Source organism: Toxorhynchites rutilus, chromosome 2, assembly GCF_029784135.1.
Source record: "Toxorhynchites rutilus septentrionalis strain SRP chromosome 2, ASM2978413v1, whole genome shotgun sequence".
NCBI classification, from domain to species: Eukaryota; Metazoa; Arthropoda; class Insecta; order Diptera; family Culicidae; genus Toxorhynchites; species Toxorhynchites rutilus.
The window spans coordinates 207,637,638-207,656,031 of NC_073745.1; the positions used below are offsets into that span (position 1 = coordinate 207,637,638).

An 18,394-nucleotide genomic window follows, 5' to 3' on the forward strand; every position below is an offset into this window, starting at 1 on the left:
AAATTTTCTGTAACTGTAATTGTTTTTTTTCCAAAAAAGACCAGCTAATTGGCTTTAATTCAATATGTCGTACATCTGAATTGGTACAGTGGTTCAAAAGTTATGATTTAAAAAAAAAAAAGTAATTTTTGGCAAAAATGCGAAAAAATGGATTTTTCCGGACCACCCTAAAATGGAAATGATCACCCAGTCCATGTAGCTGTCGATAGTATCAAAGGTAATAATTGCCAGTCAAAATAATGGGAAATAATTCTTAACATGGACTTTCCTAAATAACCATTTATTATTTTTTGTTTGATCAGTTTATTTTTCATATCTCCGTTAGTACAATACTATATATATTTGAATATTTTCTGATCTGATACAGTTCTCCTGGATCTTTGGTTGCCGTACCGGAAAGCTATCTACCGGGTTGTAAAGCAGTCCTAGTATTGTGTGCGCAGGCTTCCGTTATCTGTCATCGCGATTTTGATTAAAAACCAGTCCCCTTTCATACGCGCGACGAGTGACGTGAGATAACAAAGTGTCCCGTTTTATTCTGGAAGCCACCTTATATTTCAGCTCTTATTTGATACACGAGTCGATAACATATGAGAACACGACTTCAAATCTTACCTGGTGACAAACGCCATGCCATTCGACTTCGGGAGCAGTGTGACTTGGGCCATCTCACGTCATTCGCCGCGTGAAATAAAGGGAGTTTATGTTATCCGATAAAGCCTAATGGTTTTATTGTTATTATATCTACACTGTTTAATTTAACGTCCTTCTTTCGAACATTGCAAATCCGGTTGATATTTTGAACATTGAAAACTTCCCGCAAACCGTAACATTACTGGGACACTTGTGTGATATCAACACAAAATATGTTTTTCAAAAGAAGGCCATGGGCGAAATTGCTCATGAATACAATAAAAATAATTAACACATCTATGATTTAACCATTGTACATGCGACCATCGATACAAATGAACTTGCCACTGAAACAAACATCGCAAAAGAAAAGAAAAGGAAACCTTGGAAAGAGTGCGATGCAAGCAAATGGTTTACAATCATTCAATGTTCATACTCTTGATCACATAATGAACTATCAACGCGAAAATAACGAATCCGATCAACACGATCAGATTCGTGTACAGGGAATGCCAAATGTTATTATCGTCAGTGTTTGAAATTATATTCACTCCGCCCTCAGCTGGTTCGGCTTCTATTCCTTCCGTCGGCGTTGAGCCGGCCGCTGTGCCATTGCTTACGATGGAACCGTTATTGTTGGTCACATTTTGTTTTCGATGTTCCTCGAGCTTCGCCAATCGATCGTTAATTTCCTCACATACTTCGGGAAATAATTCACGAAACACTTCATTTTTCATGTTGAATTCTAGTGACTGGCGAGCGTATTTCCGCTTTTCGTATGTGGTTGACTCACAAGAACCGAGAGTAGGCGTTGTTTCCAGCATAAAACTTAGCAGACCTGGAAGATGATTGAAGAACATCAATTTTCGAAAAAAAAACTTGTCTCCATCATTGTGCGTGAAAATGCTCTAGCTTTTTTTTTTTATTGATTCTGCTAATCATTTAAGACAATTCGCAGCTTACCTACTAACCTGTTAAAATAGTAGCCACTGACCAGGCTGGATTCCAAGTATCCGGATGAAAGTCCGATATGCTCAGACAAAGCCGTTTATTCGTCTTAAACCGTCCATTAGGCGTAACCATATAAATTGATGGTGGCTTGAAGGGGAACTCCTTGGTGAAAAGTAATGTTCCGTGGTAATAACCTCCATGATATGGTGAATCTTCCGGTCCTTTGATAACATAATGCCACTCAAGTATATTCGAGGGCAGCGGCTCCGCAGTGATGTAGGGCACTAAAATGTATATCAAAACTTCAATCGTACAATACAATGTATTTTCGAAGGAAAGCGGAACCGACCTGGATCTCGTTTCAGACGCATATAATCTTGTTTCAAACGTGATGTTGCTGTAGGCTTTTGATTGGTCATGATTTATTTTCAAATAATATACAGTGCAGGAACCAATACTGAATGGTATGGTGAGAATGGTAATCTTGTTTTTTTTTTCGTATAAACAAGTACACGTAATTGGTATTTTTACTGTTTTTCACTATCCTCAATTATTGCAATTTCCATTTGTCAATTGGAGGCTGATTATTCACCTTTTTACTCGTCGATTGATTTGTTAGCAAGGGAATCGATACGTGTACTAGGTGCTGCAAAAATGCTGAATTTGTAACAATTTTTATTATAAATTTAAACACATACGTGAATATTACTATAGGACGTAAAAATATACGATGACATGCGAATGACATCAAAACAATGAATGTTGCCCAATCAAAGCTCCAGTGGTGAGTAAATGCAGAAATTACACACTAAACATATGTATTCTGAATTCTTAGTCTATACGTTAGAGCTAACATTCTCAACATTCTACGTCATTAAAGTATAATGGTTTCGTGCTAAACCAATTCTGACCAAATTTGGATCATTTGAACTAAGTCCAATAAAGCTTTTGAATTCATCCATTGCATGACAGATAACTGTTTCTTCAGGTTCAATTTAGATAACCTAGATACCAACGAATTCAACGAATAGATATGTACGTTGCACTTTGCTGATGATACGATCAATGTGAAGCCTGAAGATCAGTTGTCTGTCTAGGATGAGTTTCAGGTTGATTACCTCATCACTGTACAATGGAATCTCCAAACTTGATTCAATTCAACAGAATACTATTTTCCAGCTCTTGCAAAATTCTGTCAGTATTTCAAATGTCAGATGTTTGTATAATAGGGCCTTGCACTCTGTCAGAGCATCTAGGCCTTCCTGTAGTCAACGTGTATTGGCCCGTTCGATGCATCCCTCATACAATAAAGTCGTGTCGTCCGCAAAATGTAACAATACACTGCTATTCGGAAGAAGTGGTATATTCGATTTTGTGTTGTACAAGTAAGTCCGAAAAGGTCTATTAGAAATATAACTTCTAAAACATCAACAAAGGAAACTCGTATCGGTGCAATTTGTACACCAGACTAACGTACCTCACAATTTCAAATGCTTTTTTAATGTCCAAGAACGTCATGTCGTCTTTCACGCCGATTTGTTCCGCCTGATGTTATTGGTCACTCGATTAAAAGAATGGATGATGGATATTACTTCACGGAATTAAAACAGCTTCAAGAAGAAGACACTTTTCTCATCCACGTAGAAAGGAATTCAGCTTTGAATTGATTTTTAAACAGCTTGGAGAGGAGCAAAGGGCAGGCTGATGAGCCGACCCAAATAATATTTCCACATCAGTTTGACGTTTTCATTATAGTTTTGTTCAGCTTCATGTTTTTTTTTTATATCTGTATTATAGTGACTTTCAACACTTTTGGCTGGTTCGTCACTTTTTACTTTCAATTTTGGAAGAATGTTGGGAGTGAAAATTGAACTCGTGATCTTCAGCGTGAGAGGTATGGATGTTACCACTACGCCAGATCGGCTCCAGCTTTATGTTTAATAATGCCTGCACTATTTGTCATCAAAATCACTATTCAACCATTGTTCACGCAAATTGATAAAATTATTAGACTGTATAGCCAATGCCCAAGAAAAACAACCCCTCACAAGAAACGATTCTTCACCGTGTTTAACTGTTGCTTGAGTAGGCTGGATAGCTCAGACTTCAGGCTGTCATTTCTTTGTGTTCGACATTCTAATCGGTCCAAACAATCTTCTTCCAAAAGTCAGTATGACTGGAGCTCCTGGTCGTGGACCGTCATCATTCTCCTTGAACCGTTTTGCTCAAGTTTTGGTGTCAGAGGATCTTCAGAATAAATCATGCAAAATGCATACTCTAGTTGCAAATCATGACTATGTTCCAAAATTGTATAAAAATGTCAAAATAATGATAATATTTATATAGATACACAGTTGCATGTTAACCCTTTGCGGTCGTATTCAATTTGGACATGGGTGGAATTATTTTCACTTGAAAGAGCAGTGATGCATAGTTTGTATGAATGATAACTTTCATTTGTAATGAAAGATAAACAAGATTTTTTCATTTCGTTGTGAACTTTAGATGTGTATTTGCTGAGTAATGTGTTTTAAAATGCAGTTTTTATATAAAATTATAAAAAAAATAATATAAAATTAAATAAATTATATATTATATATTCTAAAACTCTCGCTCGTGTGCCATCGTTCGACACAGTCCCTCAAAATAAGGTCAAATGATTCCCAGCAAACATTAAATCGTATAACTTTGCACATGATAAGTCACATATAATTTCGTATCAAATCACAATCGCATAAAATATCAATCAAAATATCGATCATATATATAAAAAAATCGATGGATTGAGTGGTAACGTTGTCGTATCAAATCGCATATCAGTCCAAAAAGCATCGCATATCGTTATATACGGCTTTATATGCGTACAAAATATGGCATATACGTATATCGCCTCCACTTTTGTGTGTATATGCTAGTTATCTGCATCATATATCATACAAATGTGTCTTGGTTGTATGTATATCGCCTCCAATTATAGCTATTCATACGACAGCAAACATTAATGGGTTGATTCGACAACTCGCAAGCAGATCGGACAAGTTTTTAATCGATCCAACAAAGGTGTTTTTTCACATCGAATAATAGTGTGCTTTTCATCGGTTGCGCTTGCGAGTGTAGCGAAACTTAAAGTGGTGCGCGCTGAGGATCCAAATCAGACACATTCATCACAAACGCCACACAGCCGCGGCAAGTAGAAATTTATTTTTTTGTGTTTCCCTATCATTCCTTCTACCTTCTGTGCACGATTTACACCATTGTTCAACTTTGTGTTAACCAATCGGCAAACGTTGGCATTAGGGGTGATCATTATTTCTTATATACCGTTGAACTTTTATTGGAACTTTTTTCATTTTAGCATTTTTTAAATAAATTGAATTTAATATTCGCACCATAACCTTGTAAGAAATATTTTTTTTCACTTATTTATTTATTTTGATTATCATTATATTCTGTTCATATCGTACAGTTGACCGATTTTTTGACATAGGACTACGTCTTTCATTTTTATACCGGGGGGTAAGATCGAAGTTTCGAAAACGAAAGCGTTACGCCGAAGACCGAGATTTTGAGTGTTAATAGCTCCTAAACAACTGAACGACATGGTATGATAAACACTTCATTCGAAAGATAAAATGTCTACGCGTTCTATACTTGTTACTTTCTGATTCAAAAACTTGTTTCAATAGTCTTAAATTTGCTTTCAAAATAGGCTATTGAAATCACCAATCGGTATATAAGCGAGCGCCGCTCGGAAATCCACTCAGTTCTAATTGAACAGCGATTGGAGCATGTTGTCGCTGTTGTGGTGAAGCTCTTCATTTATCATGAAAGCGCGGATGAACGGTGTCACCAAGAGCCTGTTTGTGCACCTTAGGCCAGAAGGGAATCCATCAGGAGGAGAGTGATGCTACAAACGGTTCCCCGGGAAGATCTCGAAGCAGCCGCTACACACACACATACACGCACTGAATTCTTTCCGTTTGGATCGAGAAAGGTCCGGAAAATAATCTGCCAGTTCCTCTAGGAATTTAAAAATACATTCATGTGAAAGAGTTTATTTGAATGTTTTCTATCCATGTAACACTGTGACCAAATATGTTTCAATCAAGTGCTATTAACAAATGGTTATCGAGTTAGCATTAACCACTGGTGGGCTTCCAGTATCGAGGAAAATGTGGAAATATCTAATCGTTACTGAAAATAATCTGCCAGTTCCTCTGAGAATTTAAAATTACATTCATATGAAAGAGTTTATTTTAATGTTTTCTATCCATGTAACACTGTGACCAAATACATTAGGTTTTGTGATTTTTCAATTAATCGCAATCAACAGGATAGCTTCTGAAGATTATTCTTCCCCATCAGTAGGATATTTCCGTATCCAATATTGGATGCATAAAACCTTGTGCCTCCAACGTAACGCTCTCGTTTTCAAAGTTCTCCAAATATTCATTCATTCAGAATGAATTCAGATTCAACTTCATACAAATGATCTCTAAATCAACGATAGTCCTACGTCACCCTTGCGGTTATACCATAGATATAACCCACTTCCTGTTTTTATATGGCTGAGGGCGGGAAGGATCCTCCATCGACGCCATTGAATATTTCCGACACCGATCCTCCTCCTGAAGAGCAGGAAGATGAAGCAGAAGTTGAGGAAGAAACTTCTGTATATGAAGTTGGAAGTTCCGAAGATGAGGACATTGACGAAAAACAGGATTTTCGTCCTAAAGAATACCATGAAGGCTCCAAAGGTCCATTCATTGTATACTTTAGACGAAAATCTAAACCTCTCAATGTCATTCGTATCTCGAAGGAACTTACTCAGAAGTTTTCCGAAGTTACCGAGATTACACGGATGGGGCCAGATAAACTACGAGTTGTCGTCTCAAGCAGGACCCAAGCGAACGAAATCACGCGCTGCGACCTCTTTGCGATTGAGTATCGCGTATACGTGCCCTGTTGCAACGTCGAAATAGACGGCGTAATAACCGAAAAGGGTTTGACTCGAAAAGAGATTATCGATGGTGTCGGTCGCTTCAAGAACTCTTCACTAAAAACTGTGAAGATTCTTGCATGCGATCGACTGAAATCTGTGTCACAAAAAAATGACAAAAGGGTTCTCAATCGGACAAATTTTCTTTTCGTGTGACTTTTGAGGGTTCCGGCCTTCCAAACTACGCTGCAATAGGTGCACTTCGTTTACCTGTTCGGTTGTTTGTACCCCGGGTAATGAAATGCAACAAATGTATGCAACTCGGTCACACGGCCGCCTATTGTTGCAATAAAAAACGTTGCGCAGACTGTGGAGAGAGCCATGATGAGTATCCTTGCGCGAAAGAGCACAAGTGTCTTCATTGCGGCGGGACCTCATGATATTATTCAATGCCCGGTGTACAAAAAACGAGGGGAAAAAATCAAGCTTTCCTTAAAGGAACGTTCCAAGCGGACTTATGCAGAAATGCTTAAAAGTTCCGTTCCAACGACTCAGGACAATCCCTACTCCATTCTGCAGAACGACGAGCCTGTTGCTGACGCTCCCAATGCAGGAAGTTCCGGTACATCGCAGGGTGCCGTCAGGAAAAGAAAAATTACTTCTTTTCCATCACTCCCCAGAAACTAAGTGGTGCGGACTCAATCCACTCCATTTTCAAGCAAATTCATGCATGTTTTCAAGCGATTTCTTGCAATAAATTCTCAGACCACCAGGGATGCCAGATTTCCAAATATGTTTGTAAATTTACAGACATATCTGTAAAACACTTTTTATTTTTGTTGTAGACTTTTTAGATATAACAATATTTCACATGTTTTTGAAACATAAGAGGCTTTATTCATCACATCAAAGATATTCGACTCACCATATGACATTTTTCCATAGTTTAATACAGAAAAGTTATTTTATTTAGTTTATATCAATACACATGACGTTAGACAAGCGATACTCAACCTGCGGCCCGGCAGTCCTTCTGGTTGGCCCATCTGGTGTGTATGAAGTTTGGAACTCGTACTTTTGCCCTGACATCATTGCAGACGAAAGAGAGGATACGGTTATTCACAACTAATGAAAAATTGCATTCTCTGCAGGTAAGGAAAAATCTTGAACGAAAATTGTCTCTGATAATTATTTTCTGTTCTAGATAAGATTGTTTTGCTGAAATGCAAGGAGATTTATTGAAAAATAGTTAAGTTAGGGTCAGGACTATGTCTTCTAAGTATTTAAACAACATCGATTCTTTTTTTAACAACTTACATTCGCTCTCGGGTCTGCTTATGACGAAATATGGGTTACTGTTCGAAATTGTTACCACAGACATGGTTCATGACCGTGTGGTGATCTAAAACTTGTATAGCCTTGCATGGCGGATCCACAAGTCCAATATATCAACGAAGAAATACTGATTTTTATAAAAATTAACAACGCGTGTAGTGTATGTGTAGATCGTTGAAACATTTAAACACACTTACAACACATAAGTTTTTAAGCGGTCCGAAAAATCAATTTTTTCCACTTATTCCCAAAAATGACAAATGAAAATTATTAACTTTTGAATCACTGAACTGATTTAGATGATCGACATATGAAATTGACCTAATGACCAAGCCTTCTATTAAAAAATATTTAACTTGCGAAAAAAAAATTATATTTTAGTAATTATTGATTGTAGTCGTATTTTTATTTTTTTATGACTTTGGACTAGAGGGCGCTATATTTTTTTATATTTTTTCTTGAAAGCTGAGGATTTTTTACATACCATATATCGATATCAGAGATACTATTTTTTTTCGTTTTTTAGATATGATTTTTCAAAGTTAACCGGTGGTTCGAAAATCATTTTTCGCCCTTTGTCCAAAAATAACATTCTGCAAAAAATCATAACATTTTAACTACTGAACCGATTTAGATGATCGGTATATTAAATGGAAGCCAATAAGCAAAATTTGAAAAAATATCACATTTGCGGGAAGTTTGGATTCTAGTAGCATAGGTCTAGTTTAGTCACATATGAATATTGATCGAAGATTCAAAACATGCTAAATTTACAAAGTTATAACTTAAAAACGATAATTATAGCATCTCTGATATCGAGATATGTTAGGTAAATAATCCTCAGCTTTCCATGAAAAATATAAAAAAATATAGCGCTCCTATGTTTAACCGAGAAAACTATAAAAAACTAACTGAATCAATAATTACAAAAATAAAAAATTCAATTTTTTCGCAAAAGTAAAATTTTTTCATAGAAAAATAACTCGTAAGCTTCAATTTGATATGTCGATGATAGGAATCGGTCTAATAGTTCAAAAGTTATGACTTTTTGTAGTGGGAAAAATGGGGAAAAGTTGTATACGAACCATCGATTAGTTTTTAAAAATCATATTTCAAAAACGAAAAAAATAGCATCTCTGATATTGAGATATTTTATGTAAAAATTCTCAGCTTTCAAGAAAAAATATAGAAAAAAAAGAGCCCCCTAGTCCAAAGCCATGGATACATTAAAAAACGACTACGACCAATAATTGCGAAAATAGGATCCATATTATCTGCTAGTTCAATATTTCTCAATTAAAGCTCATTGGCTTATATTTCATATGTCGATCATCTAAATCGGTTAAGTGGTTCGAAAGTTATAAATTTAAAAAAAAAGTCATTTTGAGAAAAAGTGGAAAAAAATGATTTTTTGGATAACCCTAAAATGGAAATGGGCACCCTAATGAAAAAATAAAAAAAATACGAGTTTAATGTTTTGCGATAAAGAACAAAATTACCACTTTTGACGAAGATCTGAGAACCACTATATTGGTTTGGCATGGAATGGCTGTATATATATACAAAATACAATCTTACGTGCAACGCGATGTACAAAGTATTAATGAATATGTGAAAATTAACGTTCAAAGACATTTCTATAAATCTGCACACTTTTACAGACTTTTCCACATTTTTAACAGACATTCACATGTTTTTACAGACTTTTTTTTAAAAATCATCTGGCATTCCTTCCTTCCACTTTTTATCGAATATTTTCAAATCGCAGGAGTAAACATTTACGTGACTCTGACTTCGTTTGTTTTCATTTCGCTGAGATGCTCTTTCAGAGATGCATTGGTTAATTAAACAATTGACGGAGAAATGTAGCTCGTTCATTTTATAATTTTAATTATTTTTGCCCTTGACAACAATACCTCTTTTATAGTGTTGATTTTCATAAGAAAAATAACACTCCTGATCGTTGGATCTTTTTTGACATTTCAATTGGATCTTTTTTGACAGCCGTTTTGATTCAGTCCGCACTACCTAGCCAGGAAAGATGACCGAAACTTCCGAAGTTGGAATGAACACTCGAATTGAACGTGCTGAGAATAAACCGAAGCAAGTACCTCCTGGTTTAAGCGGTTCTTCTACGCACCAGGGGTCCTCAGCACTTCCCGGAGCAGCACCCACCCCGTCTGTTCCATTTTCGCGGTCGAGGCAACAGACACAATCTGGTTTGCTTGCGCTTTCTGACCTGGTGGACAACATTTTAAATGCTTTAAATATAAATGACCCTCTTAAAAGCATAGTATTATGTTTGCTTCCGATTGTGAGAACATTTTTGAAAGAAAAATGTGGTTTTTTAGCAGCGTTCATTTCCCTCGATGCCTGATTCAGTGCAAGAGGTCAAGTAATACAGTGGAACTGCAGAAGCATCATCCCTAAACTAGATCAATTTAAATTTTTAGTTCATAGCTCTAACTGTGATGTATTTTCCCTCTGTGAAATATGGCTTTCTTCAGCCGACGAACTGAATTTCCACGATTTCAACATTATTCGCCTCGATCGAAATGACTCGTTTGGTGGCGTACTATTGGGGATCAAAAAATGTCGCTCCTTCTATAGAGTCACTCTCCCATCGATGACAGGCAGTGAAGCTTGCCAGACACAAATCAATGGCAAAGACTTCTGCATTGCCTCGATATATATTCCTCCAAGAACTATGGTCGGTCGCCATCAGTTTTTTGATATCATCGAAGCATTGCCGGAGCCGCGGCTAATCTTAGGTGACCTCAACTCCCATGGAACAGCATGGGGGTCACACTACGATGACAGCCGTGCCACGTTGATTTATGATCTGTGCGACAACTTCAACATGACAGTTTTAAATACAGGGGAAGCAACTAGGATAGCCAACCCTCCTGCACGGGCAAGTATGCTAGACATATCACTTTGCTCTTCTTCGTTATCCCTGGATTGCACGTGGAAGGTAATCCAAGAGCCCCACGGTAGTGATCACCTGCCAATAATTTTATAGATCGCCAATGATTCAAGTTCTCGTGAGTCAGTCGATATTGCGTATGACCTCACGAAAAATATTGACTGGAGAAAATTTGCAGTAATAATATCTGAAGCACTTGTTTCAATGCATGAACTTCCTCCACTCGAAGAGTATAACTTTACATCGAGTTTGATTTACGAAAGCGCACTTCAAGCTCAAAAGAAACGTGTTCCTGCTACCACTTTCCGTCGTCGTCCTCCATCACTTTGGTGGGACAAGGAGTGTTCAAAGGTCTACCTTGAAAAATCATCCGCTTTCAAAAAATTCAGGAAAACTGGATTAGTGGAATGGTTTCGAAAGCTCCAAGCTCTAGAAGCCAAACTAAAAGGTCTGATTAAAGCAAAAAAGCGTGGATACTGGCGAAAGTTCGTCAACGGTTTGTCAAGGGAGACAGCTATGAGCACTCTTTGGAATACGGCTAGGAGAATGCGTGGCTGGAACCATACAAATGAAAGTGAGGAATACTCTGACCGTTGGATTTTCAAATTTGCAAGAAAGGTTTGTCTCGATTCCGTTCCTGCACAAAACGTCGTACGCGACATTCCGCTCCAAGGCGATTATGAGAATTTTTCGATGGTAGAATTCTCAACTGCCCTCCTCTCATGTAACAATTCAGCTCCGGGTCGGACAAGATTAAATTCAACTTGTTGAAGAACCTTCCCGACTTGGCGAAACAGCGTTTGCTGAACTTGTTCAACAAGTTTCTGGAGCTGAATATAGTCCCACATGACTGGAGGCAAGTGAGAGTGATAGCCATACGAAAACCCAACAAGCCGGCTTGCGATCACAATTCGTATAGGCCGATTGCAATGTTATCCTGTATTCGTAAATTGTTAGAGAAAATGATTCTACTTCGTTTGGACAAGTGGGTTGAAACGAACAATTTACTGTCAAATACGCAGTTTGGCTTCCGCCGAGGTAAAGGGACGAATGATTGTCTCGCGCTGCTATCTTCTGAAATCCAAATCGCATTTGCTCGTAAAGAACAGATGGCTTCCGTTTTTCTCGATATCAAAGGGGCATTTGATTCAGTTTCCATGGAAATTCTCTCAGAGAAACTTCATAATCGGGGACTTTCGCCAGTTCTGAATAATTTCCTGTACAATTTACTATCAGAAAAGCACATGTTTTTCAATCATGGCAGCTCGAAATCTTCTCTATACAGTTTTATGGGCCTACCACAAGGCTCCTGCCTAAGCCCCTCTGGTATAGTTTTTACGTCAATGATATGAATGATTGTCTAACTAGAAACTGCACGCTGAGACAACTTGCAGACGATGGAGTTATTTCCATCCGGGTACTAATCCCGCCGTTCTGCAAAAATCCTTGCAAGATACCCTGAACAACCTGTTCACGTGGGCTCTCAAGCTGGGTATCGAATTCTCTACGGAGAAAACCGAAGCACGAACCCGCCCAATTCCAGCTTTACCTATCCGGCAAAGCGATCAGGCACTCGATGTTTTTCAAATACCTTGGAATACATGGGGAATACACATTGCGTATTTGAAACATAAATGCCAGCAAAGAATCTATTTTCTCCAAACAATAACCGGAACATGGTGGGGCGCCCATCCAGGAGACCTCATTCAGTTGTACAAAACAACGATATTATCAGTGTTAGAATATGGCAGCTTCCGATCAGCTGCCAGGATTCATATTCTCAAGCTGGAGAGAATACAATATCGTTGCTTGCGTATAGCAATGGGGTGTTTGCATTCGACACATACGATGAGTCTCGAAGTCTTGGCAGGAGTAACCCCGCTTACTCTTCGGTTCACAGAATTATCCTACAGATTTCTCATCCGTTGCAAGATCATGAATCCATTGGTGATTGATAACTTCTAAAATCTACTCCAACTGACTCCTCAGTCAAGTTTTATGTCTTTGTACCATGATTTCCTTACCCATGAAGTGCACCGAAGTGAAGTCCCTTCACCGGGTATCTCCAACCAAGTTTGCTTCCCATACTTTTGCAATTCCTCTGTCAATTTTGATCTGTCCACACGACAAAAGATCCATGGAATCCCAGATCATCTACGCTCCGATTATATTCCGCCAATATTTTCGGCAGAATATGGGAAAGTTAGAACTGATAAAATGTTCTTTACTGACGGTTCATGCATAAACGGGTCCACTGGCTTCGGCATCTTCAATGAAAATTCCAGTGCCTCTTTCAAACTCAAAGATCCTTGTTCCGTGTATGTCGCCGAAATGGGTGCGATATACTCTAGGGATCATTGAAACTCTGCCCATCGACCATTATTTTATTTTTTCAGACAGTCTAGCTCAATAGAGGCAATCCGCTCAATGAAAGTTGAAAGCTCATCTTATTTCCTAACAAGAATAAGACATCTATTGAGTGTTTTGGTCGAAAAATTATTCGAGATTACCTTAGCATGGGTTCCCTTTCATTGCTCGATTCCGGGGAATGAGAAAGCGGACTCGCTAGCTAAGGTGGGCGCTTCAGAAAGCACACTTTTTGAAAGGCAAATTGCTTATAACGAATTGTTTCACATTCCTCGTCAGGACACACTCGTTAGTTGGCAGCGCATGTAGAGTGAAGATGAGTTCGGTCGCTGGTTACACACGATTATCCCTAAGGTTTCGACGAAAGCTTGGTTTAAGGGATTCAATGTCGGTCGTGATTTCATTCGCGTGATATCTCAGCTTATGTCCAATCATTACAACCTAAACGCGCATCTCTATCGCATTGGGCTCGCAGCAAACAATCTATGTGATTGTGGCGATGGCTACTGTGAAGCATTCATATATTTACTGTACAGGTTCCTCAATGTAGTCGGTATAAACCTACAGTGAAATCACCCGACACAGGGAATAAATATTGAGTATGACTTACCGGCTCGACAGTTGTCTGTTGTGAGAGGAAATGATGCCCAATGTAAGACTAACTAGTGTTGCCAGTATATAATATCAACATCACTGTTATACTGTCAACTGCGAGGAATAGGACGTTGTGTCTTTCACGCACCTCACAGCTACCACGACATCGAACATATTGTCTGGTCGTGTACCCGATTCCATGCTGCTCGCTCTCAGCTTTCTAGAGCACTGAGAGCAAAAGGCAGAAAATCGGATATCCCCGTTCGGGATATCTTAGGTAGCAGTGATCCTGATCTTCTGCTTCATCTATACCTGTTCCTCAGAAACGCCGATGTCAACGTTTAATGATGTTTCCTTCGTTGTGTCCCTGTTTCATATCCCTTCTATCCGATCTATAAACTTTTACTTAGTCGCGGCAATACATACACACACTCTTTACAGATACACGGGCCAAAGGTTGTGCAGTCCACTGATTATTCAACAAGAGCCAAAGGTTGTACCGCTCATGACAACTCTACACGAGCTGATGTTTGCGCCGGCTAGTGACCATTCTATCCTGGATTCCTCGAGTCGAGAAGACGCACCACGCTAGATATGGGGTACAGACTAGGGGGCGTTGCTGATTAATGGTCAGCTGCATCCCAAAAGGAAGTATCCCGTGTCGGGCACAGGTACAGAGCATTGGAGACAGCAACATCACTATTACGAAAACACTTGTAATACTAACCTCGAGCCAACCGCGAGTAATCGGTTACATATTACTAACATAGTTATAAGGCAAACATTGTCGAAATATTGAACTCCCGGCCCCGTCAGGTTGACGCCATATGAGTCCTGGTGTTTGACTACAGTTCTGCACGGTAAAAAAGGTTTGGTGGCTGTGAACAGACGTAGGAACGCGAAGATTAAATTTTTCACTTGCCTTACTTTTTCCAAAAATGTACACTTTCGCGGGGAATTGAAATTTGAGCAATTTTTAAAAAATAATACATTACGTGTCACTTCTTTAAAAAATCAACAACAAATTTCGCACGAATTATAACAAGTTTATAATTTGTAGGCCATCCTTAGTTTCTAATCAATTCAAACAACGTATTCGGCCAAGTTATGGCATGTGGAAATTTGAATCTCGCTCTACGCAGAGCTCAATAAAACTCGCATACTGCCTATTCTTCGGCAGTTCTATTCTTCGTGCGATCAATCTACATAATTTACCGATTGGGGTGAGAACTGGTAAAAAAGCAGGGTAGTCCAGAATCGAAGCCCCAGTTCTATAAACCATGTAAAGGACTTCCGACTTTAATGAAATGAAGCTTTATTCTGTTGGAATAACACGGTGGTTCCGATGCAAGAACAGCAGCAAATGATTCAAGAATACTTCCTTGATCTCCTGTTGACATTCTTTGTTTTAAAGAGGCTTTAAACTTTTCAGTTCATACACCTCTAAATCCTTGAACTCCTAATTTCTTATTCGCGTGAGTGGAAAAGTCATTTGAAACAGTCCCTCCTGAGAAACAAAATCTAAATAAAAAACAGGAAGTGAGTTATATCTATGGTATAACCGCAATGGTGACGTAGGATTATCTTTGATTTAGTGATCATTTGTTTGAAGTTGAATATGAATTCATTCTGAATGAATGAATAAATGAATATTTGGGGGACTTCGAAAACGAGAGCGTTACGTTGGAGGTACAAGGCTTTATGCATCCAATATTGGATACGAAAATATCCTACTGATGGGGAAAAATAATCTTCAGAAGCTTTCCTGCTAATTGCACTTGATTGAAAAATCACAGAACTAAATGTATTTGGTCGCAGTATTATATGGATAGAAAACATTAAAATAAACTCTTTCGCTTGAATGTAAACTTCAATTCCAAGGGGAACTGGTAGATTATTTTTCAGCAACGATGATCCTCTCGATGAACCACTCTCCTCCTGATGGATTCCCTTCTGGCCTAAGATGCACAAACAGGATCTTGGTGACACCGCTCATCAGCGCTTTAGTGATAAACGAAGTTAGCTTCACCACAACAGCGACAACATGCTCCAATCGCTGTTCAATTATAACTGAGTGGGTTTACGAGCGGCGCTCGCTTATATACCGATTGATGATTTCAATAGCCTGATTTGAAAGCAATTTAAAGGCTATTGAAACAAGTTTTCGAATGAAAAAGTAACATGTATATAACGCGTAGACATTTTATCTTTCGAATGAAGTGTTTATCATACCATTTCGTTCAGCTGTTTAAGAGTTATTAACGCTCAAAATCTCGGTTTCCGACGTAACGCTTTCGTTTTCGAAACTTTGATTTTACACTCCGGTTGATGACGATACACTCGTCTTTACCGCACTCGAAGGACTTCTTCGCTAGATGATACTAGCAACCGAAAAGCACGCACTCCAAAACTTGTGCACAATGCACAATAGAACCACGCGAAAAGGACAATGTCCAGTGTCATCGACCGACCAACGAAAATGAAGAGACCGAACTGTGATATTGAACGTATATTTGGTAAAAGAGCGTCAAGCTTTACAAAATGTGTTGCTTTTATAGTGACCGTCGGCTATCGGTCATTTCTCGTTATTCTAATTCCCTCTCACACTGGCTTAGAATATTTGAATTACAGTTCATTTCATTTCGAGTGGTACCTTACGAGTTGGAACGGTAGGATGAACTAACAATGTTTATGGGTAATTCCAACATTCCGGCCACCTTGAAATATGAGGTATTTCAACATATCTTAATTCTACTATTTACAAAATTGAATTCGTTGTTTCTTCCGTTGTAACACTTCGTTCTCCGGGTGCCAAGGGCGACGTGTGGATGTAGTGATGGATTGCCGTAATGAACAGGTTCTCGTGTTGATTCAGTAGCGAATGTGGAATGGTGTACCTCGACGAAGACCGAGAAGCAAGAAAACACCAGGTAGATCTTTCAAGACAAATATATTACATTGGACTTGCAATTACCTGTGCAAAGCGCAGGTGCGCATCGAGCAAGTTCTCCCTTGAAGGGTTGCTCTACCTGGTTAAGCGGTTGAGGTTGATTTTGCTGATGGAAGTAGAGCAATGCGTGCTACGGGACGGATGACCTCTGTAGCTGATGCTGTGCGGAGTGTCACCACTCGAACGATGCCATCTTTTCCTGGATGAAGCTTGACGACTTTCCCCAGCGGCCAATTTGCTGGCGGAACGTTGTCCTCTTTGATGATGACGACGGCACCGACTTCGACGGTGACTGGAGGATTGCAACCCTTTGTTGCACGAGATTGAAGCTGTTGTAGGTACTCTGGGTACCAGCGGGACCAGATCTCCTGCAGACGTTTCTGGGTCAGATCCCAATGATCCAAGCGATTATCGGCAGTGTCCTTCCAGTTCGGATCAGGAACTGCTTGTAGACTGCTGCCAACAAGGAAATGTCCTGGCGTCAGGACTTCTAGGTCGGATGGGTCCTCGGGTATCGGAGTAAGCGGGCGAGAATTGAGGCACATCTCGACTTGTGCCAACAATGTCAACAGGTCTTCGTAAGCGAGATTGACGTTTCCCACGGTCTTTAGAAGGTGCGTCTTCGCCGATTTGACGGCAGCCTCCCAGAGACCACCGAAGTGTGGTGCTCGGGGCGGAATAAACTTCCAAACGATCTCATTTTCGGAGCACCAATCGAAAATTTGATCACGGTCAACAGCTTCCACCTTCAGCATACGGTAAATCCTGTTCAAGGCATGAGAAGCTCCTTTGAATGCAGTTGCGTTGTCGGAATGGAGCTCGACAACTTTCCCCCGGCGAGCGACTAGACGACGGAGCGCAGCTAGGAACGCTGGAGTCGACAAATCGCTCACTAGCTCGATGTGGACAGCCTTGGTTGAAAAGCAGACGAATATGGCCACGTAGACTTTTGTAGGACCACGATTTCGAACTGCTGACTTGACGTAGAAAGGCCCACAGTAGTCGACACCGCACACGGAAAAAGGACGCGTTGGCGAAACTCGCGATACCGGGAGATCGGCTGTGCTCTGCTGGACTAGAGTGGGCTTGGAACGGAAACAAGTGTGGCATCGGTGGAAGACGGCTTTTACTAGATTTCTGCCGCCCAGAATCCAAAATTTCTGGCGGAGTGTGGCTAGCAGGAGTTGCGGACCTGCGTGCAGTAGCTTTAAGTGGTAACTGCTAGCCAACAGAGCAGACAGCGGGTGTTTAGAGGACAGTACGATCGGGTGTTTAATTGCATCGGACAATGCGGAGTTACCAATGCGACCACCGACGCGAAGGATTCCATATTGATCAACGAACGGATTCAGCCATTTGAGCGACGATGATTTTGAAACACGTTCGCCGTTTGCTAGATCGTTGAGCTCCTCAGTGAAAATCTGGCGCTGAGACAGGCAGCACAGTGATTGTTCGGCGTGTTGAAGCTCCTTGGTGGAAAGTCGTGGTATGGATGAGATATTATCTCCTTGAAGAACGATAAGTTCGGTGAACAGAGGATCGGATTTGCGTTGTTTGGAACGATCCTTCAAGTATTGTAGGTAGCGTATACAAAACGCTACGACTCGGCGTAGTTTCCCGTACATGGAATAGCGTGCGAACAAATTTTCGCTGAAATCAGTTTGTGCTGCAGTCATGGTGACAATTGTAGTTTTGCGCC

At 39.7% G+C, this 18,394-nt stretch overlaps 2 protein-coding genes across 3 annotated transcripts; both read right to left on the minus strand.

Annotated features, from left to right (window-relative positions):
• Positions 1–309: 309 nt before the first annotated feature.
• LOC129764208 (ubiquitin-conjugating enzyme E2 J2) lies at positions 310–2,419 on the minus strand. 2 transcript variants are annotated; one of them, XM_055763071.1, is made up of 4 exons: positions 2,283–2,419; positions 1,934–2,230; positions 1,605–1,868; positions 310–1,471 (listed from the first exon to the last, which is right to left on the minus strand). In XM_055763071.1, the coding sequence occupies exons 2-4, from the start codon at positions 2,001–2,003 to the stop codon at positions 1,053–1,055; spliced, it is 753 nt and encodes a 250-aa protein (XP_055619046.1). In that variant the 5' UTR covers positions 2,004–2,230; positions 2,283–2,419; the 3' UTR covers positions 310–1,052. The 2 variants fall into 2 exon arrangements, with proteins under 2 accessions (XP_055619046.1, XP_055619047.1); XM_055763072.1 differs by having other exon boundaries at positions 1,934–2,223; positions 2,283–2,402.
• Positions 2,420–16,778: 14,359 nt separating this feature from the next.
• Positions 16,779–18,371, minus strand: LOC129766620 (uncharacterized). The gene has a single exon (XM_055767198.1). The coding sequence runs from the start codon at positions 18,369–18,371 to the stop codon at positions 16,779–16,781; it is 1,593 nt and encodes a 530-aa protein (XP_055623173.1).
• Positions 18,372–18,394: the final 23 nt, after the last annotated feature.